This window comes from Electrophorus electricus, chromosome 11 (genome assembly GCF_013358815.1).
Source record: "Electrophorus electricus isolate fEleEle1 chromosome 11, fEleEle1.pri, whole genome shotgun sequence".
NCBI lineage: Eukaryota > Metazoa > Chordata > Actinopteri > Gymnotiformes > Gymnotidae > Electrophorus > Electrophorus electricus.
The window spans coordinates 12884976-12910179 of record NC_049545.1 but is presented as its reverse complement, the minus strand read 5'-3'; the positions used below and the strand labels follow the sequence as shown (position 1 = coordinate 12910179).

The 25204-nt window shown below is 42.8% G+C and overlaps 3 protein-coding genes across 9 annotated transcripts in view; all 3 read left to right on the top strand.

Moving 5' to 3' along the window:
- The window catches only part of prkn (parkin RBR E3 ubiquitin protein ligase), a 56075-nt gene extending 54675 nt beyond the window's left edge, over positions 1-1400 (top strand). For all 3 annotated transcript variants that reach the window (XM_035531398.1, XM_035531397.1, XM_027002518.2), the window contains one exon: positions 702-1400. In XM_035531398.1, coding sequence (XP_035387291.1) covers positions 702-811 — 110 coding nt within the window. In that variant the 3' untranslated portion in view covers positions 812-1400. The remainder of the gene's footprint in view (positions 1-701) is intronic.
- A 94-nt stretch (positions 1401-1494) lies between these two features.
- Positions 1495-8406, top strand: LOC113572718 (transient receptor potential channel pyrexia). 4 transcript variants are annotated; one of them, XM_035531395.1, is made up of 21 exons: positions 1495-2253; positions 2370-2548; positions 2703-2823; positions 3103-3242; positions 3406-3492; positions 3680-3830; positions 4090-4251; positions 4391-4500; positions 4590-4698; positions 4781-4809; positions 4937-5028; positions 5140-5254; positions 5354-5524; positions 5764-5834; positions 5928-6095; positions 6593-6711; positions 6821-7025; positions 7175-7382; positions 7488-7573; positions 7736-7899; positions 8018-8406. In XM_035531395.1, exons 2-21 carry the CDS (start codon positions 2471-2473, stop codon positions 8080-8082), a joined length of 2451 nt encoding a protein of 816 aa, XP_035387288.1. In that variant the 5' UTR covers positions 1495-2253; positions 2370-2470; the 3' UTR covers positions 8083-8406. The 4 variants fall into 4 exon arrangements, with proteins under 4 accessions (XP_035387288.1, XP_026858317.2, XP_026858318.2 ...); XM_035531396.1 differs by lacking the exon at positions 1495-2253 and having other exon boundaries at positions 2481-2548; positions 2737-2823; XM_027002516.2 differs by lacking the exon at positions 8018-8406 and having other exon boundaries at positions 1495-2548; positions 7686-7775.
- A 245-nt stretch (positions 8407-8651) lies between these two features.
- Positions 8652-25204, top strand: part of ubr2 (ubiquitin protein ligase E3 component n-recognin 2) — a 26460-nt gene continuing 9907 nt past the window's right edge. The window contains exons 1-18 of one of the 2 annotated variants that reach the window (XM_027002511.2): positions 8652-8735; positions 12908-13167; positions 14706-14784; positions 18138-18248; positions 18629-18759; positions 18937-19075; positions 19769-19831; positions 20019-20139; positions 20322-20426; positions 20661-20749; positions 21590-21688; positions 23321-23484; positions 23652-23751; positions 23882-24010; positions 24383-24566; positions 24665-24726; positions 24825-24935; positions 25055-25120. In XM_027002511.2, coding sequence (XP_026858312.2) covers positions 8652-8735; positions 12908-13167; positions 14706-14784; positions 18138-18248; positions 18629-18759; positions 18937-19075; positions 19769-19831; positions 20019-20139; positions 20322-20426; positions 20661-20749; positions 21590-21688; positions 23321-23484; positions 23652-23751; positions 23882-24010; positions 24383-24566; positions 24665-24726; positions 24825-24935; positions 25055-25120 — 2097 coding nt within the window. Of the gene's footprint in view, positions 8736-12907; positions 13168-14705; positions 14785-18137; positions 18249-18628; positions 18760-18936; positions 19076-19768; positions 19832-20018; positions 20140-20321; positions 20427-20660; positions 20750-21589; positions 21689-21773; positions 21873-23320; positions 23485-23651; positions 23752-23881; positions 24011-24382; positions 24567-24664; positions 24727-24824; positions 24936-25054; positions 25121-25204 lie in introns of both variants that reach the window. The other variant, XM_027002510.2, reaches the window with a different exon arrangement.

The window sequence follows — 25204 nt, the reverse complement described above, 5'->3', positions numbered from 1 at the left end:
CACTGGTGTCGCTTTAGAATAAAACTGACCAAAGAGTTTATGAATGGTTAAAGACTTGTTTAATGTCATTATTTTGGTCGTAAACACCTTAAGTCATTAATACGCAGTTATATACATAAAAAGAGTATAGATGTGCTGCTTGCCAGAAGGTGAGCTCACATTCATCTATACTGTTTAAAGCTCAGATCTTGCTGCCTACTTATCTTTGGCTTATCAGCTTCAGCAGATATTTAACACGTTACTGTCATTTAATCACCAACAAGATGCATTATTGGTCAAAAATGATCATTTGTCCAACATCAACATTTGAAATGACTAAATTCACTTTTCACAAGTCAACAAGTCGCTATCCTTTTATAGACTTTTATAAAGGGTTGTCTTATTGTACTAGCACTAGTCACCAATCCCCTTTTTATTTATGACTTAACTTATGACTTGAATAGGGTTTATGACCTAGTTAATAACCACAAGCTAATTTAAAACCATTATTAAACTCATTATGATGGCAATCTTGGTGTAAAATGGTACTGCATTTTTAAGATTCACTCCAAAAGGTGCAACACCAGACATTTAGACTATATATCAGAGTAACATATGTTGTGTAGTGGAGCTGGTGTAGACGTGATTAGTGTGCATCAGGACTGACTGAGCGTTTTTGTGGCCTGTGCTGTCTTGGTCGCCTGTGTTTCTGCTCTCCCCAGGCGGCTGCATGCACATGGTGTGTCCCCGGGCCCAGTGTAAGTTTGAGTGGTGCTGGCTATGTCGCATGGAGTGGAACCGGGATTGCATGGGCAACCACTGGTTCGGCTGACACACTCACACTCGCTTGCATGCCCCCAAGGCACACTTTGACTCAGGGAGATGGGCAGAGTGTGTGTGGGAGAGACGCACAATCCCCCAGCAATTTTGGCATCTACAGAAGAGCAGAGATGAAAGATGTCATTTATGCCTACATATGTCGGGTTAATGCTGTAAATGCTCCTGACATCCAGGTGCAACCACAACTTTGGTCGGATAAAAGGTAGCGTACGAAATGCAAAGTACGTGCAGCGTAACCTAGGTGGCGGATATCATGTGTATTGTATGCCAGTTGTTGTGTCTCACAATCGTATTAAAATATTTCAGTGAAACCCCTTGAAAGTCGCCTTTAAATTCTCTACTTTGGCTGTCGTCCTGACATGTCTGAGGTCCTTCTTTTTGTGTACTGTACTACTATTTTCATATGTTGATTTGTATGTTCATCTACCTTTTGATCTTTCGAATGCTTGTATTATTTTCTGGTATAGATTAGTACTGTACTTCATAATGAAAGACAATCAGTATAAATAGAACAGGATCCTCAGAGACAATGGTTTTGATGTTTCATCTTGATATCTCCTAAGAGATGATGATTATTATGATTACATGATGTGTCTTGTCTTTTTTTTTTCCCCTCGCATCTGAAACATGGCCAAACCTATAATAACCATTTGCTTAAAACACCAAGTGGGCAGGTTAATGGTGTTTATTATCACCATGAAGACATGGGCATTGCCCCTTGATGGCAATAGGAGATGGGGTCAGAAGACTAGTGAAATGTCTCACGTGCAGTTCCACACAACGGACAATTTGTGCTGGTGAAATGATCAGCCTAAATAGCCGAAAGGCTTCAGCGTGTCGTGGCCTTTACGGCTTTCATTTCATACCTGTCACTCAAAGCGGGAAGGTCACGCCCTCTCCGTCAAACATCACTCGTTCCCGACTGTCACATCTGCGCTGGTGTGTCCGAGGCGCGCTGTCAGTAACGTCGTCAGTCAAATGTGATTAATTTGGAAACCGCTGAGGTGTGTGTGTCTGTTGTGGCTGACACACACTATTAACACCAAGTTGCTCCGTTTATATGGTAATTAGACGTGCTTCAGGGACCCCAGCAGCTGCAGATAAGGTATCATAAACAGGCCTTCGCTCTTTGGCTTGTCTTAAGGGAGGGTTCCTCCCTCTGTTCCGTTAAACATTTTGAGATAAATGCTGCAGCGTGCTTCATTACGTCAGGATTTATGACTTAAAGGCGGTCAGGCCGTTGGGTAATGAGCAATATGTTTTTTATGACTCGCTGGGCAGTGGTAGAAACGGACCGTATGAAAACAACCGAGAGGAGCTGAGGAGCAGTGAACGGTGTTGTAAAGCTCACATTCGCCCAGACTGTACGTACAGAAGAGACGTTAATGTATTCGGCAGCAAACACTTCAGCTTTCCAGCCGTTGCTTGTGGAAGGTACTGTACAGGGCAATTTGTTGTCGCGAGTTAAATGTAGTGTAGTTCACTGGATTAGGTTATTCGTCTGTGCTGTGCGAGGATTGGAATCTGACCATAGTTTCTGTCGTTTTTAGCTGGGAGCAGTCCAGCCATTACTTATGTAACCGTCTGTGGTGTCAGAGCGTAACTCTGAAGGCAGTGAACCAGTAAGGAACCGAGAGCCACAGGGCTGAATATGAAGAGACCGAGTCACGTCAGACCAGGCGGTCATGATAACTCAGGCCTGGAGCTCACTGATAGAGTATGTCACCAAGTAAGGACTGGAACTTGGCATATATTTTGTCTTACATATCATTTGTCTTCATTAACATTCTTACAAAATGTCTTGTAAGGACATCTTAAATACCTTAATCCATTGTTAATGACACTTGTGGTTTTACCAGTTTTTTATGCGTCTGTGTTGGCAGACAGCACAGCAGGTCACGAATTTGTCTGCCTCAGTAGCGCAGTCTGTTTCGCAGTGGGCGTCCTACACCAGGGGCCGATGGAAACGGGCTGCTTGTAAATGTGTGAGGAAGAAACCCTCAGGTAATGCGCACACACACAAGCATAAAGCCTCATCAGAGTACTACTGTCAGTCAATACCCAAAGCATATGATTCATTTTAATGAGGAAGATAATTGCCTTTGTGTACCGGTGTGTGTTAATGTGAGTAGCTCCACTCAAATTGTTATCTAAAACAAAACCAAACTTTAAAGACCCTCCCTAGCTATCCAGAAAACAGATTACCCGAACATCAGATTTCACTGCATCTCTGTTGCATTCAGGATACTGAAATATGAACTGCTCATGTTGATCTCATGGCAGGGGAGCCTGTGGGCAGGAAGTACAAAGGCCTCGCCTGGGATGAGGACGCTGTAGATGGGCCTGACAAAGAGCAGCGGCTGAACAGATGCCTGCTGGACCACTTCCGAGTCCTGGCCACCAGCAACCAGGACGCCGATGAGGTAGAGGACAATATGGCCCCTCATATCTCCATGGCAACTGTACTGTATGCACTGCATGCTGGCTAGGGAGACGCTCTGTTGCGTAGAGCGAGCGCTCTGAAAAGCAGCCTGGCGGCAGGCGCGGGCACATTGGTCTGACATAATGGTGCGGCCTGTATTGCAGGTCGACCTGCAGTACCTGAACGGCATCCTCGCCGAGGGTGCCGACCCCAATTCACCAGACAAATATGGACAGACAGCACTGCATGAGGTGAGCACTTTAGCCTCACGCTGCCCTCTGCTGTGAGGTGTCAGATAATATCACAGGTGCAACCTGGGACGTGTAGCTGTCTGAATTTCACGTGTAAAAGGTTCTCGGGGGGTTTGGACTGCATTTTAGTAGTTCATATTTAATTTATTCCTCTATGCACATTTTTAGCAAATGTCTGATTTGGTAGATCTCTCGGGCCTGGAACGTAGATGTGATGCGGTTCTTTCTGGAGAGAGGAGCAGATGTCCTGAGGGCTGACGCATTTGGCGTCACTGCTTTGCACGTGGCAGCAGCCTTGGATTACGAAGAAATGATTTGGTTCCTTATAGAAAGAGGAGGTGTGTTTTGTGTATGTCTTTTAATGGTTATTGTAGTGGGTAACATCGCTGCCTCTCCTGTGGGGGACTGAGGTTTAAACCCCCATCCAGGCAAGTGTACCCTTGTTATACCAATAAGAGTCCTTGGGCAAGACTCCTAACACTACATTCTATCTCTATAATATGACTGAAATTGTAAGTTACTCTGGATAAGAGTGTCTCTCTGTGTTATATACATAAGCTAAAAAAATGTCTAGACAAGGTTTCTCTGTTCTTTCAGCTGATATTGAGGCGCGCACTTATAAAGACCTGCAAACAGCATTACACTTTGCTTCTAAGAATGATGCAATTGGGGCAATTCAGATTTTGCTGCAGAATGGTGCAGACATTGGTGCACAAGACTACAAACAAAGAACTCCGCTACAACTGGCTGCCAACCTAGGTAATGGTTTTATAGGAGCCATAATAATAGGCCCATCAGTATCCATTGTTAGACCACTTTTACACAGACCTTAGGGCCATTATATTTTTCTTTGAGAGAGATAAAGAGAGGTGTGTGTGTGTGTGTGTGTGTTTTACAGAGCGCAGTGAAGCTGCGCACACACTGTTGGAGCTGGGGGCAGATGCCGGGCTGCAGGACTCTGATGGACAACTGTGCATCACCGCCATGATTGGCAAGATGACGCCTGTGGTAAGGGGAACCGGAAATCCACCAAGTCCACAGCTCTACATCTAGTACCCTTCTCTCTATGCAATCCAGGTCTCACTTGGTCTCTGCAGGCCAAACTGGCACTGAATCAGTTCCACGTGAAAGACCCAGTGACTCGGCAGCAGTTCTACTACCTGCAGCTGCTTGAACCAGAGCCAGCGTGCAAGAAAAATTCACAAGGTAACTGCACTGATTAGAATACAAACATGAGAGATGCTATCGTGCTGGGTAGAAAATCACTAAATATTTGTTCACTTTCTAGGGCAACACCGCAGTGAGCCTTTATCACCGGTACACCGTCATCAACCTGACGAGACTTCATTTTGCTATTAATATTTGTTCTCATATGCTTACATCTGAAGCCCTTTCCCATGTCTTTGCCTGGATGATTCTAATACTCTGTCTCTCCCTTGAAAAGCTGGGGCTTATTGTTCACCAAGGGAAACTGGACCTCATTATGCATCCTGTAGTGCTGAAACTCATTGCTGTCAAATGGAACCTATACGGCAGGTAAAGCTCCATTAACACTCATCACAGGAACAGAAAACACATACACATTAAAAGACAATTAGTCCTGATAAAAGTGGGAATTGTTTTTTTTTTTTTTCTTTTTTCCCATAGACTGGGTGCCTGGATTCTCTTGCTGCTTAATTTTTTATTTATCATTTCCTGGACAGTTGTGGCCATTTCTGTGTCTGTGTCACGGGAGGAGGGTAGTCGGTATATTTTTCCTCAGGTAAGTCAAATTTTAGGAATCACCGATAGTCAACACAACACAACACACACACACACACACACACACACACACACACACACACAACATTTCTCTCCACAGGACTGGTGGCGGGTGGTGGTGGTGGCGGTGGCATTGGGACTGACTGTGTTGGAGGTGTACAGGGAGGTGATGGAGGTCCTGCACTCCTTCAGAAAGCTGAAGGACTGGCAGCAGTGGAGCGATCGGAGACTCCGTGAAGACCTGGCCTGCACTCACCCCATGTGGCCCGAGGTAACACTCCACCACCACTGCAGAGCACCGGCGCACTCCACTAACTTAGGAAAACATAATTATGAGAAATTACTTTCCTTTATACTTTTACTTTGTTGTTATAATCTAATAGCCTTGTTTTTTTTTTGTACTGGAAGAGCTTATTTTGGTTGTTTGTGGACTCGCATCTTCAGTACACGCAGATAAATTAAATGGACGCTCTCAAAATAGAGATGCCTTTGTTTCATTTTGTTCTTAAGGAGCGGCATTATTTAGAGGGGCAGAGGAGGGCTGTCTGGAATTTGAAAGGGAGCTACTCACAAGACTGCTGGTAGAGACCTGGAATTTTACACAAAATGGAGAACATAAATGTTTGAGAGTTAAATTATTTAATGTAACTAATTCCATTTGTTTCATTTTACAGGAACATATTTGATTGGCTTGTGTACATATTGTTGATAGCTGTCTTGAGCCTCCATTTAGCTGATGTATACCTGGTTTCACATGCACTTCGAACGTATAGCCTTCGCATCTTCGCTGTGACCATCATCTTCCTTTGGCTAAGGCTGATGAAGCATGTCCGGGCCTTTAGGTAAAAGTCATCACTTACCCATCAGTGAACTCTTGATAGGAACACCTGGTACCTGGTAAATGGCTGCAGTTACCATAGTTACACAAGCTGAAGACAGAAGCCCTTAGGCATATTAGTAATACCTGGCCAGGGTCATTGGCTGCCATGGAAACGAGGTCTTCTAGAGAGTGTCTAAAGAAGAAATGGTGACACCTGGTCAGTGGCCTATACCACCATGTACCTTCTCTTAGGTTATGCCACGCATTAAAGGTAGTGCCTTCTTTGTGCCTAGGTAACCATGGTAACATCTGCTAGACGTTGAGGTAACCATGGAAACATAAGAATCAGAGGCTTGCGTACCATACAGTTAAAAGTCCTGATTTTGCAGCACAATGTACAATGCATACTTTGATTGCATTTCTTTTGGCCAGGTCATCCCAGTAACTTCACAATTAATATGTAGTATTAGAATCATATGAGATCTGTTAGCAAATGTATGGTTTTCAATTATTCCTTAGGGTTATGGGTCCTTTCACTGTCATGCTGGGGAAGATAGTGGGTGATGTTCTGCGCTTCCTCTTCTTATATGCAGAGATCTACATCCCCTACGCCTGTGCTTTCTGGATTATATTTGGAGGTGCGAGCGATTGTGGGATGAATTTTTTTTTTGTAAAGGAGTTAGGATTATTGCATATGTTTGCCATATGAGTGTGTTACCTATGTTAGGCCTTCTCTCTTGCTGTAAGGCTTAGTGAATGTGCCTAGCATGCAGACAGTGCCCCAGATGCTCTACAGCCTGTACCGGATCACCCTAGTGGATGAGTACGAGTTTGATGCCATGGTGGCCGTGGACTCCATCATGGCTCACCTGCTCTGCGGTACTTTTCTGGCGCTATCCTCTGTGTTGTGTGTCAACCTCATGATCGCCCTGCTCTCTGACACCTTCCAAAGGTAAGGGTGAGAGAATGACTGAAGGACAACTTTGTGCTGGACAACCAATATTGTTCCATCATTGCCCAGTGGTAGCAACAATTAACAATCATTGACCCGTTTGTTTTATTTGAGTGTCCCAATAAAGCTCCTGTGCATTGTTTCGGTAGAGTGCATGACAACGCGCAGGCAAATGCAGTGATGCAACAGGCGACCGTTGTTCTGCAGGTAGAGGAGTCCATGCCTTACCTGCAACGTTTCTATGATAAACAGTACATTCACAACTTCTGTGCTCCCCTTGGAGAGTTTTACGATGGAGACGTCATAACTGACCCAGATCAGCAAGAAGACATGAAGAAACTGTCTGCACAGATTAAGGTACTGTACAATGCTGACAGATTTGGTGATTTCTAAAAAGACCTTTTGGTTCCCTCTACAAAGTGCAGTGGTAGCCTATTGTAAGGTGTGTGTCTAACTCCACAGGTTACTTTGGATGAGTATTTGGACATCCAAAAGGAGACAAAACCAAATGAGAGCTACAGAGCAAATGAGAGCTACAGAGCTACTAGGTGAGTTAATTTGGATCTTGGCATTCAGAATAAATGTTTCATTGTTTTACTTTGTAACAAAAGGTCTCGTGGTATCTCTCCACCTGCTAATCATCATGCATAATTGGACTAGTAACTTCTGAGAAGAGAATGCATTAGAGCTTTGGAAAATGTTCCGTACAGAAGGACAACCTCCTCACTAGCAGTGCAGGCAGAATGGTGCAGCACATTAGTCAGACTTGAGAAGGACCAACAACAACAGATTCAAGATCTACGAGACATACGGGAAGATCTGAAGAAGCTACAGACATTACTGTTGCAGATCATTCCGTCAGAGTCTAAAAAATGTGAGTGTCTTATGCTGTTTCACTAACTTTTGTCATGAGAGGAGCCGCTGGTAGTTTCTCAGTTTTTAGACTTGAATGATCTTAAAATCACCTAAGCTGAATGTGCTTATTTTTACAGCTGGTGATGAAGTGTCTAATACATCTTCGGCAGTACTGAAACTGGACAAAGATAATGCCATCTAAAATACAGAAAACCTAGCTGTGCAGTAATTATGGAACAAAGTCAATAAAATCACAGTTGTGTGATGGTTACATGATAATTATGTTAACTTGTAGATGGTTTGCTTACTATATACAATTACCTTGTGACCAGCTTATTGTGTTTTGGATACCTTATTGTTGGTTTCACTGATACGGTGAAACATATATACTAACCAGTATTGATAAGTGCTATGCCAGAACTGATTATCTTTGATCAGTTTGAAATTTGGGCTAGCTTGTGTTGCTTTACTACCCAGAGTACAAACACTTATATTACCTTTTAATCAATAAAAAATACCAATTAAACTGCTGTATTTTTTCATTTAACAGATAAAAGAACTTACCAACGATTATTAATTTATAATTGTGGTAGTTGCCTTAGCTAATACATTTAGGACTATCAGCGTCGCCAATGATTAACTTCAAGGCAAGAGCTGTTTTTTTTTTTTCTTTCTAATCAGCTGGAAAAGTTTAGACTCCATTTTTTTTCGGAAGTTGTATGAACGGCTGATTTTCCGTTTCCTCCGCTTACGCGTACCAGTGAAGTAAACATGGCGGCGGCTGAAACTGATCGTGAAGTACCGTCCGCTCTGTGTAGCGAATTCCTAAATTTTTCTGCCAAGGACACCGTTGCGGTAGGCGACAGTTTTGTAGAATGCATCCTAAATTGATTAATTCACGCGAGGTTTATTTAAGAAGGAAATTGGTGTTCATTCCGTGGTGATTATTCGGTTTTTCTTTTGCTCGAGTTGTTTTCCTCAGTAGCTCGGGTAGCCATAGCTGCCCCCTAGCTACGGCTAAGATGCTACTACAACATAGCTAACATGGCTAACTAGCTAGCTAGATTACTTAGGTTCTTTTGACTGGCCGGCTAGCTGGCTAGCTATATGTATAGCCTAGCTAGGTAGCTAGCGAGTTAGCACAGCTAGTTTTTGAGATGGACAACAACAGTGCCTAACTAACAGAATACCAAGCAATTTGTATAACCTTTAGTTAGACTTGCATATACTTATACTCAGCCGTTTGCTTTTAGTGCAAGAAGCATTGAACTGTTAGTTTTCTTAGCTACGCTAACTAGCTAAGTGCTTAAAACTGTCTTAACATAGCTAGCTTTCAGTTGTTGGCTAGCTAGCTAACCATGTAGATGGTTTTTGTCAGCAGAAGGAACTGGGGCGATTGATAAACAACATTGTTCGCTTTGTTCCTCGTTTAGCTTAGCTATAGCTAGCTAGATCTGCATCTAGGGGTATAGTGCTTAACCTAAATCCTGAAGCTGGTGATTATTACTAATTTGGTAACCTGGTGTTAGGTTATAACCTATTTTTATCTAGCCCAACGTTTATCTGTATTTCAGGCTTAGGGTCTCCTCAGGAGCTCAGTCCTGTGGCTACAACCACAAGTCGACATTGCTTCTGTCATTAAAAAACACCTTTACGGGCTGTAAAGCTGATGGATAAGTTACTTAGGATCGTTAGCGTTAGCTGATTAGACACTGTAGGAATTTTACCGACCTAGCTAGCTAGCAGGGGTTTAGCACTATCTGGAAAACAAGCAAAAGCTAATTTATAGCAGCCCAGAATACAGATCGATATTCGGGTTAATACAAAGTAAATATGGATTTTTAAACGCTGTTTATTTATGCATTAGCACAAATTGTCTACTTAATTTTGTCAATCCATTCCATCACTGTATTCTGGAGCTCAAAAACACTACCCGAAGCTCCTATTATTAAGTTGTCTGCACCTGAAGGCGAACATGGAGGTTTTGTTGAAGTTTTATTAGTGGTTTACAAGTCATAAAGTATAATCGAAAAATAAATAAATATAAACAAGACAATCAAGCCTTATGTGGTCAAAATTCGATTCAGTTCATCTGAGTTTGAGCCTACCGCTCTTTATAATATTGTTTTCCGAACACAATGTCCATTTTTATTGGCTATGTTTGCGTTTGTGTTCTATGTATGCTGCTAAGGATGTTGTAATTTTACTTAAGGTTGTCAAGCATGCTGGTGTAGCATCTGAGGGTAAAATATTGTGCACATAATGAGGTGCTTTTTTAAATGGTGGTTTAATATTTAGTAAATAATTAATTATGTAATCATAAAATGTATACATTTGACACTGGCAGAGCTTGTCAGGAAAATGCTACAAAGCAATAAACGCACAAGCCACTTTGTAAGGGTGCAAGCTTTTCCTTTGTAGTTTTTGTTCACATTTTATGTACCTTCACACAGGTAGCAATTTTTAAGGGTAGGAAACCGATCCACTGCTCTGGAGAGATCCTGTTGCTCAAAACTGATCCACTGCTCTGCAGAGCTCCTGTTGCTCAAACGCACACCAGGTTGCACACTTCCTTCCTGCATGTACCTTAGTGGTTAATTTATTGTATTGGGGTTAGTTTTTCTTTAATATTTAATGTATTCTACAGATGTATCAGGCTGTGTGCCTTTCTATTGTTCAGAAAATAAGAGAGTAGATCAAGGAGGACTGTGCCAGTACTCAATTTTTCAAACAAGTTTTGGGGCTGGTGTAAATAATTCAAGAAATTTAGTAATCTATTTATAAGGCCAATATTTGTAGTGAATTGAATAATCTATAACCCTTCCATGTCTCTATTTTGTTTATTTAGACTTATTATTTAGTAATAAGTAGTCTATAATGTTATTTCTAAAACATGTCTTCTCAACATTGTACTTGCTGAATGATGTACTGGACTTTATTATGACATAGGTAAACAAAACCACAAGATTGGACTTTGGGGTTGGCCCAGTGGATTATGTTACATTGTGGTAGGCATTTCCAGAATGACACCTATTAATCATTCAAGCCGCACTGTCCTCAAAACAATAATTTGGCTAAAAGGGCACTGTGTCTTTCATAAGCGATGCTTCCTTTATTCTCATCAATACATTTTTCATGTTTATTATGTCAATTATTTCAGCCAATGGCTGCAGCAGTGGCTGCAATAGAATCGGTCAATTTAGAAGTATACTGGTTGTCCCAAACATTGACTTACAAACAGCAACATTCACCAAGTGGAGGTGTCATGTACTCTGATCATTTTTAGGTGTTTTTGCAGCATCTGCCATCAAAACTGAGTGGAACATGTGGCTGTGATTTCAAGAAAAATCATGGTATTTGATGTCAGTTTATCTGGTTAGGCTTTGTTTACGTTCCTTTGGAATTGAATTTGGTGTTCTAATATATTTTGTCAGATTAATTTACTCACAGCCCATTGTGCTGTGGTTTGGTGTTTTCTCCCAGCTGAGCTTTTCTCACCAAGGACAGACTCAATGCAGTGAGCAAGTCAAGCAGAAAGCCTGCCAGTCTTGGAATGTATGTCACTTGTGAAACATGACCTGGTTGTCATAAATTACATCTTGCACTGAGCAAACTGCTGAGTTCTTCCATATAAAATAACTTGAGCAGAGATTTTGGCATTGCCCTTTACAGAGTGGAGTCGTGAATCACAAGATGTTTCAAAGTAGTCATGGACAATGAGTATATTATGAAGACATCTTCAGGATACACTGTTTCTTATGGACCACAATATTTTTGTGGGCACAGTGCAAGCACAGAAATAGCCTTATGCATTGGTCTGTGGTGCAGGCACATGTTGGCGTGGAAGTACTGCTGTTTGCTATTTTCATGACCAGCGCAATTACAAAAAGAGATTGCACTAGATTGAATACATGATCAACAGGAGTGATTAGGCATGCAGCCAATAGCCAATCAGATTACTACCAGTAGTAATTTATTATTATTATTATTTCACAGGTACAAGAAAAATTACATAATTATTCAAATGATATAATATTCTGTGCATAGTGACATGCCACCTGTCATTTAATTGTCAGAATTCTTTTCCCTTCTGGAAAAAAATTACATTTGTTGTATTTAGTTAATAATTGAGAGATCTTTTTTTACTGGGTGTGGTCACATTCTCATGAGAAATTGGACACATCTTTATGTGCTTGCCTGAAGTGAGGAAAGTCCCACCGACGTGGAAGTAGCACAGGTGTGGTTTTAAGACAGAGTTCAAAACTAAAGCTGCACTGGATGATCCTGCAGACTACACCCTTTGAGCACCAAATTAACAAAAAGAAATAAGTGCACATGCCCTACAAAATTAGTAAAGTGTGGCTTTACTGTCCCAGCAAAGCCACAAAATTGCACTGTGCAAATTCTTCTTCTTCTTCTTCTTCTTCTTCTTCTTCTTCTTCTTATTATTATTATTAATAATCAATTTAGTTAGGAGCAAGGAAAAACTGAAGAACATGTAAAAATATTCTATGAAGATCTTATTTTGAGTTTTTCTTTTTGCAGGTTTAATACCGCTGGTTATTGTTTGCATGGTTTCTATAATTGGTCATAATCTATATTTTTATAAAACAGTATTCAGAGCTGATGATAAATTATATGCTTATAAATTGGTATCTCTGCTCATCCTGTTACAGTGACATTGCTGCTTTTTGAGCATTAAACTGTGGGTTTGTCTTTTGGAGTTTTTCCAAAAGACACTTTAAAACTGCTTGAACTATTAGATCTATGGTTTTAAATTATGGAATTACAGTCTAAAGAAGCTGTTGTTCTACAATTGTTCATTTGTCATGCAAATTTTGCTAGTCTTATCAAAATGTATCTGACAACTTTGTACTTTGTCAGATCTATGAATAATGGCAAAACCCAGTAATTTAGCTTCTGATCCCACAATAAGTACAGACAAAGGTCTAATTCTTGAGCATCTCTTGCAGTTCTGAAATACAGCTATGACAAGCTTTTCCTCCCCACTTTCCTTTCTCCCACAGAAATGGCTGCAGGCAACCGACCTGCCCAAAGAGGTCTACCAGCACCTGGCTGGCTATGTGCCTAAGATCTACTGCCTCGGACCCAACCTGAACCCCACGAGCGAGGACCTGCTCGCCCAGCTGCTGCTGCAGGCACCTTTGGAGTGGTACCTGTGCGGTGAGGATCCCTTGGTGGGCCTGGCCAAGCTGGAGAAAAACAACCAGCCTTCTCAGCTCTGTGGCCACGTCTTTAAAGTGGGGGAACCCACGTACTCCTGCAGGTAGGAGAGGGACACTGCCTCCGCACTGCCTCAATCACTGGCAATCGTATGACTCATTGTGCAAGGGCACGGCTGGCACTGCTTGGCTTGTTTTCAGTGGGTAACCTCAGGGTATTGGGGAACATGGCCGTCTCAACGTTGGGCACCAAGGCTGCCGAACTAAATCGGGCCTCTCTGAATTGGATCAGGTTGCTGCTAGGTTAAGTCCAGGGGGCTAATCCATGAAGCAAGTTTATATAAACCATGTTCATTTGAAATTGTCCCACTTAAATTAGCCGATAGGAAGGAGAACGAGTACCTGGAAGTGCATTCGCATACAAAAGTGTACCTGAGTAATCAACGGTGTAATTAAAGATATGTTTAAATATTTAGACATCAAAATATGAATTATTTTCAATGCGAGCAAAACAAGCATGCCACTGAATACAGTGCATTGCATATGGCATGTGATGTGTTTCAGTGAGCAAATCACCATGCAGTTAAATTGTCGCAGGTAGGGTAGGGTAAGAAATTGGTAGGGTAAGAAATTTGGGTGTGGGTGCCAAGTAGTATGTTTCCAGGCCAGCTACACTCTAAGTGCCCAGGGACAATGGAAATTGATACAAAAAGTTAAGTGTGCTTGTGTTGAGGCTGAGCAAATTTTCTCAGCCCCTGGGTTAACTGTAAAATGCGCACTCACTTGTCACCAGTGCATGTAGATTTATCTTTCTGAATGAGAACGTATAAACATGCTTGCTCTTTTTTTTTTTTTCCTGAATTTTAAGTTGGCTTACCTGATAAAGTTCAGCAGCTCAACAGTTCAAGCTAGTTTTAGGTTTACGTTGAGGTTCACTGTTTCAGTATATAGAAGAATTGAATAAATGAAAATTCAGTAAACGGTACCGATGATGCGTTTTATATCTGTGCTTTTTAACTATGCTACCCATCCCTACTCAAGTACATCCCTTAAGTCTTTTTGCCCTATCTGGTACTCAAGCAATAAAAATGACTCTAATGCACATCCCTATTAGCCAAACAGTTCACTTCAGGCTCATTGTGTTCCACTAACAAAATCCTAGTGGAACTGGTTCCCACTAATTCAAGACTTTTATAAATGAAGATCAAGAATGGGCATGCAATCACTGGCGATTTCAGATTAAACTGTGCAGACTGATTTGAAACATTTAAATTAACCAGGCTTGCTTCATGAAAGACCCCCCCTGGTTAGCAGTAGGCCAGAGTGTGTGCAGTGTCTGCTCTCATAGTTCACTCTGTTGACCCTGAGAATACTTGGGGTAAGTTGGATTCAGCGTTCATTTCGCCTATACAGCTTATTTGAAATTTGTGTATTTGCTATTACTATGGGAATAGCAAAACTCAAATGCATAAGGAATCTTTTTTTTTTTTTATTTGACTGTGGTTATTCAGGTTTCGGATCTACTACCTACTGTGTCTTTAGTTATTTCTGAAAATAGAAAAGTGTGTGTATGTGTACTCGTATAGATCTGTGACATCATTTTTTGTGCAGTGATGTAACTGGTTCCATTTCTTTTCCTTAGGGAATGTGCAGCAGACCCAACCTGTGTACTGTGCATGCAGTGCTTTTTAGGCAGTGTGCACAAAGAGCACCGCTACAGGGTAAGACTGAATTTATGACACAAAGGCCTGTTTTCTGGCCTGTCTCTCTGCCCCCAACATGTTTAAGTCCATTGTGTGTGTGTGTGTGTGTGTGTGTGTGTGTGTGTGTGCGTGCGTGCGTGTGCGCGCGCGCATGCATGCACGTGTGTGCGCGCACGCATGCATGCACGTGTGTGTGCGCGCGCATGCATGCACGTGTGTGTGCGCATGCTTGCATGCGTGCGCGCGTGTGTGCATGCATGCATGCACACGTGCGCGCGCAGGGTATGGACTCCCAGTTGCCCTGAAGCAGGGAGATCCAGTTAATCATGTTTGGAAAAGTGGACTTGGCTACCCTGGTGCCATGTGATTTTGGAGGGATGCAGAACATTGCAGTCTGGCCCTCCTTCCGGGGCTTCAGTTCAAAGTATTAAGCCCTGGGTGACTGCCTGAGTTTTCATAGATGACTGAGAATCTTAATTTGTAGATGCTGAGGTCCAAGATCAAGGCTAAATATTTTGAGGAAAATTATAGAGCCAGAATTAGAGACGAAACTTGTTTGTTGTGAATGCTGTGTTCTTCTCTATTGTCAGTTATAGTCATTGTCAGTTTATAATTTAATCACCAGTTACATTTTTTTTGTGTGTTTTCATGCATGCAAATTTTATATGTAGGGGTGGGCAATATAACAATATTGTTACTGTTTTTTATTAATCTGTGGGAGTTTTTTAAAATATTTTTTTCCCCCTCAAAAAGATTTCAAATTTACTGCCTAACTTGACTTACCAATGTCCTCGTACTAGCATTGCCCACTGTTTGTTGTGCCTTTAAGATGCCTCCCCCAGGCACCTCCCCTTCCCCACCTCCCTCCTCCAGGCTCAGACTTTGGTGTGAGCTAACCAAGCACGGTATAGATGAGCGAGAGGAGTAAGGTTCCACTTCAATATTGTGGAAATGATTTGGATTGACATAACCGGCGTGCAACAGGCCTCTGTAATTTGCAAACTTTTCAAAGAGATTATTTGAACAATGGGTTTCAACATAACCTTTTTAGCCACCTTAAGTGAAAGCATGCCAAAGAGCATATGAAAAGTTATGGTGCCTGAATCACCTCCGTGATCTTCAACAACAGCCACACCCACACGGTCAGAGGTAACAAGACTAAAGCATTTGGAAAACGCACACCGTATGACCACACAAGCAAGCGCTGGAACGGCGACACACAAGCAGTGACTTTTTATCTTGCAAAACCTGATTAAAACTATTGAAGTCCAAGGTTTTAGAAAACACACTGATGCACTCTGTTGATGTAATGTATGAGAGACTTGGGCACAAATATTTTTCAATCATCACTATACCGCATTTGTATGCCAAAGGCAGAAGAAAAGGTACTGGATAAAATGTTGATGTATTTTTATCGATCGATCTATCTATCTATCGATCTATTGATCGATGGCTTGTGGAAAAGCCCACATCAGAACCCTATTTGAGTCTCACTGTTCATTTCATTCATGAATGGAAACTGCTCGTGTTGCAAAAACATTATTTACCTGAGGACCATACTGGGGAGCTGGTTGGCCATGACGAGGGATTGGGGTCTACAAGAAGAAAGGATGACCACAAACAGAGGAGCAAACATGACCTAGGAGAGAGAGCTGCAACTGCAATTTTTAAATGTCAAAAAAAGTTTCCTTGCAACTGAACAACTGAACTTGCCTGCAATTCTTTGGCCACAGACTTAATCTGGCCATTGGTGGTTAGTTCTATAAACAATAAATTAACGTTAAATTCAGCAATATGAATGCAGATAAAAAGACCATAATATGATTGAGATCATATGATGTTTGATGATGAAACAAATGGTGCTCTGTTCTCTGGCCTGTCTCTCTCCTCAAAATGTTTAAGCTCTAGTGAGATGAGACGTGTGCACAGCCCGTGGACTCCCAGCTGCACAGAAGGTTGAATACATAAACTTGTCCTCCCATAAGCCAGTCCTTCACCATTTGAAGTTCATGGATGCTGATGTTACCAACCTTATGTAAACAATGAAGACAACTATTCTTGACTACCTCGGTGAAGAATACAAAGAGCCCACCACAGGCAACCATGCTAGATATGGCTCTGCTTGTTGATCCAAGGTTCACATTTCAGTACACTAACAGTGACAAAAAAGAGAAGATGCAAGCTAGAGGTGTTGCTGAGGTGGAAACCCTGCTGCCAGTACAACCACCACCACATTCAAATACCAGAACCTGCATATCAAACAGCTCGGAGACCAAAGGAGCACCAGCCCCCCAAAAAAGGGCCAAAAAAAACCACCGGCCAGCTTTTTTGAAAACATCAGCTATGCCAACAGCCACATCATCTGCTGCCCCATCTTTGGAAGAGATGGTAGAGAGAGAAATCAAAGCATACATCTCAATAGCAAAGGCAAAGAGTAGGAAACTTGTGCAAGGAAGTTTTCCACAGGTTAGTCACCTGGCTGAGAGGTATACTTGCTTAGTCACCTAGCTGGGAGGTACCTGTGCATTCCAGGAACAAGTGCTCCATCTGAAAGAGTATTGACCACATGTGGCAAAATAATCACATACCGACAGGCAACACCAGAGCCGGATGAAATGGGTAAACTGATTTTCCTGGCTAAAAATCTGTGACGGTCAGTATTGTGCCATTTTTAGAATTTCCTTCTAGAGGAAAAGTTTTCATTGTTATTTATTCCAATTTGGTGCTAATTTATGGCATGGGATATTTAGAATTTTAAATATGCTGTTTGCTCTCATGTTTAAGCCTGACTAATTATTGTTTTGTATTTTGTTTATTGTATATAGCAAATAGTTACATAATATAACAGTGGACTGTTTTGCAGAAATGTACTTTAGTCTTTTTTTATATTTAATATTGTTTAATATATAATATTAATTATAATATTATTTAATATCCAATATTATAAATATCAATATTCACAGTTCACGATGCAGATGCCTTAATGCTTGTGCAAATCGGCAATTTATTTTCTACTATTTGTTTTACATGTTTTATGTTAGGTGATATCTAAGTAGTAGTGATTTATGTTGTATACTTGCAAATAGATTTGCAAATAGACTTGCCAAACTTAAAGAAAAAAAGATGCATTCAGGTATTTGTCAACCCTTTGACAAAATACCTCTGGTGTGGCATTCATTAAAATATAGAGAAATAAGGTGCTTTCTTTGTCCTAATGATCTTTTCATTTGCTATTTGACCCTGATGGGACATTTGTTGCTGACATCTATAGTCTGCATGTAAATGATAGTATCTAGTTAACTGTCTTTAACAACTGTGGTTTCTCTCTCTCTCTCTCTCTCTCTCTCTCTCTCGCTCTCTCTCTCTCTTAGATGACTACCTCTGGAGGAGGGGGCTTCTGTGACTGTGGTGACACAGAGGCCTGGAAAAAGGGCCCTTACTGTCAGAAACATGAGCCCAACATCTGTGACTCCTCCCAGGAGGTCAGTCACCACCTTCCCTTATGGCTTCCTCTCTGCAGCCTTTGGTCATATAAAGTCTCAGTTATGGGTATACCCCTTAAATCCTGGGGCTCTCTTGAATGCTAAGTGACTTATGAGCTCTTAATAGAAATGCTTGACTTTCATAAACATAGTACTGGTATAGCCCAAGCCAGCAAGTACTTCAGCATCACAGACATTAAGACGATGATGTCCTTAGTGAAACCTATGAACCTTTGCTATTCTCAAGCTCTGATGGCTTTTCCAGAGTAGGGAGCATGACTTTTATACCATCTTTCTCGGTTTTGGCATGTCTGAGCTCTGCTTAGTCGAGTGTGACTGACCCTTTTTCCTGGTGATATTCTGTAACGTTTGCCTTGCAGGATCCACTTGCCAACCTCTCTGCAGACATGATTGCTCGCACGTACAACATCTTTTCTATCATGCTGAAATATGCTGTGGACATGCTCACCTGGGACAAGGAGGACGAGCTTCCTCATGGCCTTGAGCCACCGTATGTGCCCGCACTGCACACTATGAGAATGTGAACAAATACTCTGGCTCTTGCCACTACTATTGTGTCCGTGGGACAGTCATCCTACTTCTTTTCAGGTGGGGGGTGGGGGTGGGCTGCTGTCATTGTGTTTGTGCTCCCTGCGGGCCGTCCTGCTGATTGTGTTCTCCGTTTTAGGGAGCGTGGGGACACCTATTACTGCATGCTCTTTAATGATGAGGTGCACACCTACGAGCAGGTCATCTACACGCTACAGAAAGCGGTCAACTGCACGCAGAAAGAGGCAGTCAGCTTCGCTACCACAGTGGACAGAGATGTAATCTCCCCTTTCACACAGCTCCACGCCGTAGTTCAAAGTTCAGGCATATTTTCCTCTCATGAAATGGCCATATAAGGGAACCTGAGTGCTTCCCGTGGAAACTAGTGGGTGCCATACATGCTCATGTTACCTATAAACCTACTTGAACTTTCAGATGTTTACAGGAAGCAATAATCAGGGTATTTTTGCATCGATCTTGTTAGCTAAAGTGCTAACCTTGTTACATTTAGATTAGGTGAAAATAGCAGAGCTTGGCTAGTTTGATGCTCAAATTTCTATTTAATTTTTTCCCCATTATGACTTAACTTGGTGGGTTTCACAAGCATACCACTTCAGTCGTCTACAGAGTGGGTTTGGCCAAGTGAGACTAAAAATCTTCAGGTTTCACTGCATGAGAACTGCAGCATTTCTCATGTCTCACGGCTAGTTGTGTATGTGTACATGTGCATTGTATAGAGCTGCCAGTGGAGTTATGAGAGGGTTATTTAATTATTTCTCCCTTCAACAGTACAAAACTGGTGGTAGGGGGTACACCACTGGCAGCCTCCCAGTGCAATCTCTAATGTACCAATACAAATACACTGAGTTCTTCAGCAATGTGTGGGCCATTTTTTCCCTTTCAGTTGTAGGTCTTGACCCTTTTTTAGACTATGAAACCTCACCTGGTTTGTTTACGTGTGTGGTTTTCAGGGTAGGAAGTCTGTGCGCTATGGCGATTTTCAGTTCTGTGAACAGGCCAAGTCTGTTATTGTGGTAAGGCATTATTAATTTTTTTGTGGTGTCTATAATCCACTTTGGAGACTCCCTCCAGTATGTCTATGTGCATAATGAAGCAGTGGTATATGTTCCTGCATACATCTGTATGAAAAGTAACTGGTCTGTGTCTGTGGGTGGGTGGGTGTGCGTCTCTCTCTGTCTTTGTGTGTGCATGTGCGTGCAGCGGAACACGAGTCGTCAGTCTAAGCCCCTGCGGGTTCAGGTCATGCACTCCTCAGTGGTGGCCCACCAGTGCTTCGCTCTGAAGGCCCTCACCTGGTTCAGCCACGTCATCAGATACTCAGGTCTCCCAGTAGCTCCCTCTCACTCCCGATAGGCCTTTATTACTGCGCTCCGTTCAGCCCCCACCCCCACAACACACCACAGTTTTAGCCAAGTTGAGATCACACTCTTCAAATGTTTTCCCTTAACCGGCATATCTGTGTGATCAGAGTTGGTGTTTGTTTCCTGTATCTGTTTCCTCCAGATGCCCTGAGGAGAATCCTGTGTCAGGTGGGCCTACAGAGAGGCCCTGAAGGAGACAACTCCCTCGTGGACACACTGATGCTGTGCGACTCCAAAATGTGGAAAGGTTGTGTGTGTGTGTGTGTGTGTGTGTGTGTGTGTGTGTGTGTGTGTGTGTGTGTGTGTGTGTGTGTGTGTGTGTGTGTGTGTGTGTGTGTGTGTGTGTGTGTGTGTGTGTGTGTGTGTGTGTGTGTGTGTGTGTGTGTGTGGTTTAGAACACATTCAGTAATGTGGTTGTTCATTGCATATAGAGGTGCAAGTGGTTATTATTATGCTTTGTAATGAGTCATTTTTTGCTTAGGTGCAAGGAATGTTTACCACCAGCTGTATATGAGCAGTCTGCTCATGGATCTGAAGTATAAGAAACTGTTTGCTATTCAGTTTGCAAAGGTAAGTCTTGAAGCCGGGTCACATCTTGCCAGTGCGTGTGACAGTGTATCCAGTGTATTTCTTTTTTTTCCTCATTTGTGAAAACAGTCTCGTGTTCACATTTGTTTTGATTGTTGCTGCCATACTGCTTGTGTTGGAATTGTGTGTCTGAGCCAGACCCAAGTCTTGACTCATGTCCAGACCAAGTCTAACACTGGACAAGTTTTGTAACGGTTGTGGATTTTACACTCCATGTAAATTGCATGAGGTGCAATGCTGCCAACATAAGGACTCAGTCACTGAGTAACCTCCCCAGTCCAGCGTTACCTAACACTGCCTAAACCCGTCCAGCAAGAGATAAAGCGCCCCTTGCCCATTATGCTTTAATTCAGGCTCTGCTCAGCTTACCTCCATTGAAGTAAATAAAAGTGGGGGTTTCCAATTTCCACATCTGTTCTTGAAAGTCTTGCGTGCGCACCCACTCTGACATGGAAGAAAATGGACACTGGCCTTTTCTTTCTGTGGGTTTGGATCACGAGCTCTGCACATACGAGAGCTGCAGTCTAGCGCCTCACGCCCTCAACTCTGGCTGACGAGCTGAGGCTCTTGGGAAGCTGTTGGTGCGCCGGGGCAGTCAGACGCGCCCTGTAGTGACTACATTCTGAACTGACCACAAATAGCTGTAGTCATTCTGGATCATTCGGTAATGCTGTCGTACTGGAAGCTCTCGCCCCACCTTATGCACCGTAGTGTGTACCACCGGTGCAAGCATAGGGTCTAAGGAAAGGGTGAGCTGTCCCCTGACCTCTGACCCGGAAGATGAATGTGCCCCACATCCCCCCCCTTTCCCTTGTCGTTTAGAATTACCAGCGCCTCCAGACAGATTTTATGGAGGACGATCACGAGCGCTTAGTGTCAGTGACTTCTCTGTCTGTCCAACTCTTCACCGTCCCCACCATGGTGAGTACCGTCCCCCCCACGCACTCCTCTCTCTTCTGCCTCTCTCTCCTCCCATCTGCCCACCCCACCCTGCCGCCGCGCCCAGCACTACGAGCGCTTGCAGAGTGACTACGTGAAGGACGACCACGACAGGGAGTTCTCCGTCACTGACCTGTCTGTGCAAATGTTCACCGTGCCTTCTCTGGTGAGTATGCGTGGGGAGAGGCTCCTATAGTGAGGAAGACCCAAAGAAACTTGTCGGGTTAAGTGCTTTAGCCACTTTTGTGGTTGTGTGACTACATATTGTGGCTTGTTCCTGTATTAACTCAGAGCTAAACATGCGCACTTGAAGTGTACATGGTGTGTATTGACCTCGGTGCAGTTTCCAGGCTTCTATGTATTTGATAGACCTTAAAGGTCCAGTGAACGTACATTTGTGTTTTATTCCTAATTAAAGTTAATCTTGCTCTGCAGGACGCACACATGCAAAGTGTGTCCTATGGATTCTGATCTAAGGTCCCCTTCTGATGTAAACTGGGTGGAGCTAATGTTGTATAAAGCTTATGTGAGCTTCTCCCAGTGAAGGCTACATTGACACTAGGAAGTCTAGTAGTTGGTTCTAGGTTACACTAGAAGAATATGCTAGAACTCTTTGAAAAGACTAAAATTTCACAACCCCTCATACCTAAATACAGTGCGTTATTGGTCATAGACTATAATTTTGAAAACACTGGAGATCTTGTAGGGTCACTATTTACAAAACTGCAACTAGATTCTTTTTGAGATTATTTCCCATCATGCTCCTGTTGGGAATTTACCAGAAAGAGGCAGTGGTGCAGAAACAGAAGCAGCATTTGGCCACAGCTACAGTGGTTCTTACTTTAAAAAAAAAAGAAAAAGCCAGGACCCCTCAGGATGTGGACAAGACCCTGGTTGAGTGAACAGGGACAGCAAGCTTTATCTGTCCTACAAAAGGAATTGGAAGTGAGTTATGACATCTAGCTCGGTAATTAATAGTATTCTAATGACTTGTTCTCCCATACAATATGGCTCAATGCCACAGCTTATTTTCCAAGATTGTCAATTAATCACAGTCACCAGTTGTCACCTGTCTCCTGTTTGGTACTGGAGAGAGCTTACCTATTGTTTGTTGGCAATGTCCATGTCTGTATTTGCATGAGCCAAGACTAAAAACATAATATTGAACACGGTTTTATTGGAACGTCAAGTCAAGAAAAAGACTTATCCTGACCACCTTACACGATATGATGGAACCATGACACAACTGTAGCAAAACTCACAATTTTATTCTGATATTGGCATCTAAGCCTATAGTTTTGCTTTCATCCTGAAAGAAAATATAAAAACCTACCATTCTGTCAGCACACATAAATGAGGTTTATCCGGTGCTGGAAATTTTGATTTATTTGAAAAATATGCTTAAATAGTTTTGTAGATGTATGTTTCCCTGTATGATTAATATACCACTTTATAAAGTATTTATAAAAGCAATTTAATGTTTTTAAATATATTCCTGGGTCTTAAATGGTAAAGAGCTATAAAGACCAAGTATGAGACTTTGGCAGGTCCTTTGGCCTGAACGACTTCATCAGTCGCTATGGTTGTACCACGAGCCCCTGTACCTCACTGCAGGCACGAATGCTGATCACAGAGGAAAATCTGATGACCACCATCATCCGCACTTTTGTGGATCACCTGAGGCACCGGGACCTGCAGGGTCGCTTCCAGTTTGAGCGCTACACTGCACAGCAGGCGTTCAAGTTTCGCCGGGTCCAAAGCCTTATAGGAGACCTCAAGTACGTCAGAAACGGCAGACATTTCTGAGACTCAAACATGGCCATATAATTAGAATTGTGTTTGTGCCTGTGAATATTTTTTTTTGCCCGTGCTCTGGAAAAGCTCATCTATGGGTGATTTGTTTCTGTACAAAAGCAATGCACTCATCAAGTGTTCTTTTGTGTAGATATGTCCTGATCAGCCGCCCAACAGAGTGGACCAACAGACTCAGGGAAAAGTTTCTGGAAGGACTCGAGGCATTCTTGGAACTGCTCAAGTGTATGCAGGTACTACGTTTGTCTGAACGATGTTGACAGTGGACTTGCTTGTTGATTGTGTGTTCGGCCATGTGGCAGTATAACAGGCCTGTTGGGGTGTGTGTGTGTGTGTGTGCGCACGCATGTATGTTCTCTGTAGGGTATGGACCCGGTAGTGCGACAGGTGGGTCAGCACATTGAGATGGAGCCAGAATGGGAGGCCGCCTTCACGCTGCAGATGAAGCTCACGCACATCATCTCAATGATTCAGGAGTGGTGTGCTAGTGATGTGAGGGCTAACGCACTTATTTCACATACACACACTTGGGTGGATGCTGGATGACTTTGATCTGCCATTTATATTGCACAGTGTAGCTGGAGTGTGCGTTGTCTTTACCTGGACTCTTGTGTTTCTATCAAATATTCATTTTGGGTATTACACACTTGGAACAGAAAGTGTGCCTGCGTGTGCTTGCTACTTGACTCCCAGCCATCACTCTGCTTTTTAAAGTGTTCAGTGTACTGTTTGGATTGATTTGCTGGTGGTTTAACTGTGTGTGTGTGTGTTTGTGTGTTTTTGTGTGTGTGTGTGTGTGTGTGTGTGTGTGTGTGTGTGTGTGTGTGTGTACACACGTGCGCATGGCACTGCTCGTGCCTGCAGGACAGGGTGCTGATTGAAGCCTATAAGAAGTGCCTGACGGTGCTCACTCACTGCCACAGTGGCTTTGCCGATGGGGAGCAGCCAATCACTTTGAGCATGTGTGGTCACTCAGTGGACACCATCCGCTACTGCATCTCCCAGGAGAAAGTTAGCATCCACCTACCAGTGTCCAGACTCCTGGCAGGTGGGATATACTCAGCACACACTCTATTAACTGTTATATATGATAAATGTTGTTAGAATTAGTTTTTACTTTTTTTTTGTTGTTGTTGTCTTCTTAAGGGCTTCATGTTCTCCTTAGCAAGACAGAAGTTGCTTACAGGTTCCCTGAACAGCTACCTCTGGTAGGTCTTAAAATCGATGGCTCTGGCTCTGTGCATGTGCATGCGTGTGCGAGCTACTCCTGGCTCTGTTACCAGCCCCCCTGCGTGCTCCTCCACAGAGCGAACTGAGCCCCCCTATGCTGATCGAGCACCCACTTCGCTGCCTGGTTCTCTGCGCTCAGGTGCACGCTGGAATGTGGAGGAGAAACGGCTTCTCCTTAGTCAATCAGGTAAGCACGTGTGCCCCCCCCCCCCCCAGGTTCCTAGTGGTCTGGTAGTATTTATGATTCCTGTACTGGAGAGTGCTGCACTTTTAACCACCACCCACCCCTTTTTTTTGGCCGCACAGATCTACTACTACCACAATGTGAAGTGTAGAGTGGAGATGTTCGATAAGGACCTCATGATGCTACAGGTTGGCGGCTTTCGTGGCATTTTGTTCATCATTTTCTTTCTATTGAAAAAAGAGCAGCCTCGTGGGTTTTTTTTTTTCTCTAGT

Coding starts and splice junctions, on each gene's coding strand:
- LOC113572718 (XM_035531395.1), top strand. CDS start 2,471: ATGAAGAGACCGAGTCACGTCAGACCAGGCGGTCATGATAACTCAGGC. Junction 2,549..2,702: donor CTGATAGAGTATGTCACCAA/GTAAGGACTGGA, acceptor CTGTGTTGGCAG/ACAGCACAGCAGGTCACGAA. Junction 7,383..7,487: donor AACTGTCTGCACAGATTAAG/GTACTGTACAAT, acceptor CTAACTCCACAG/GTTACTTTGGATGAGTATTT.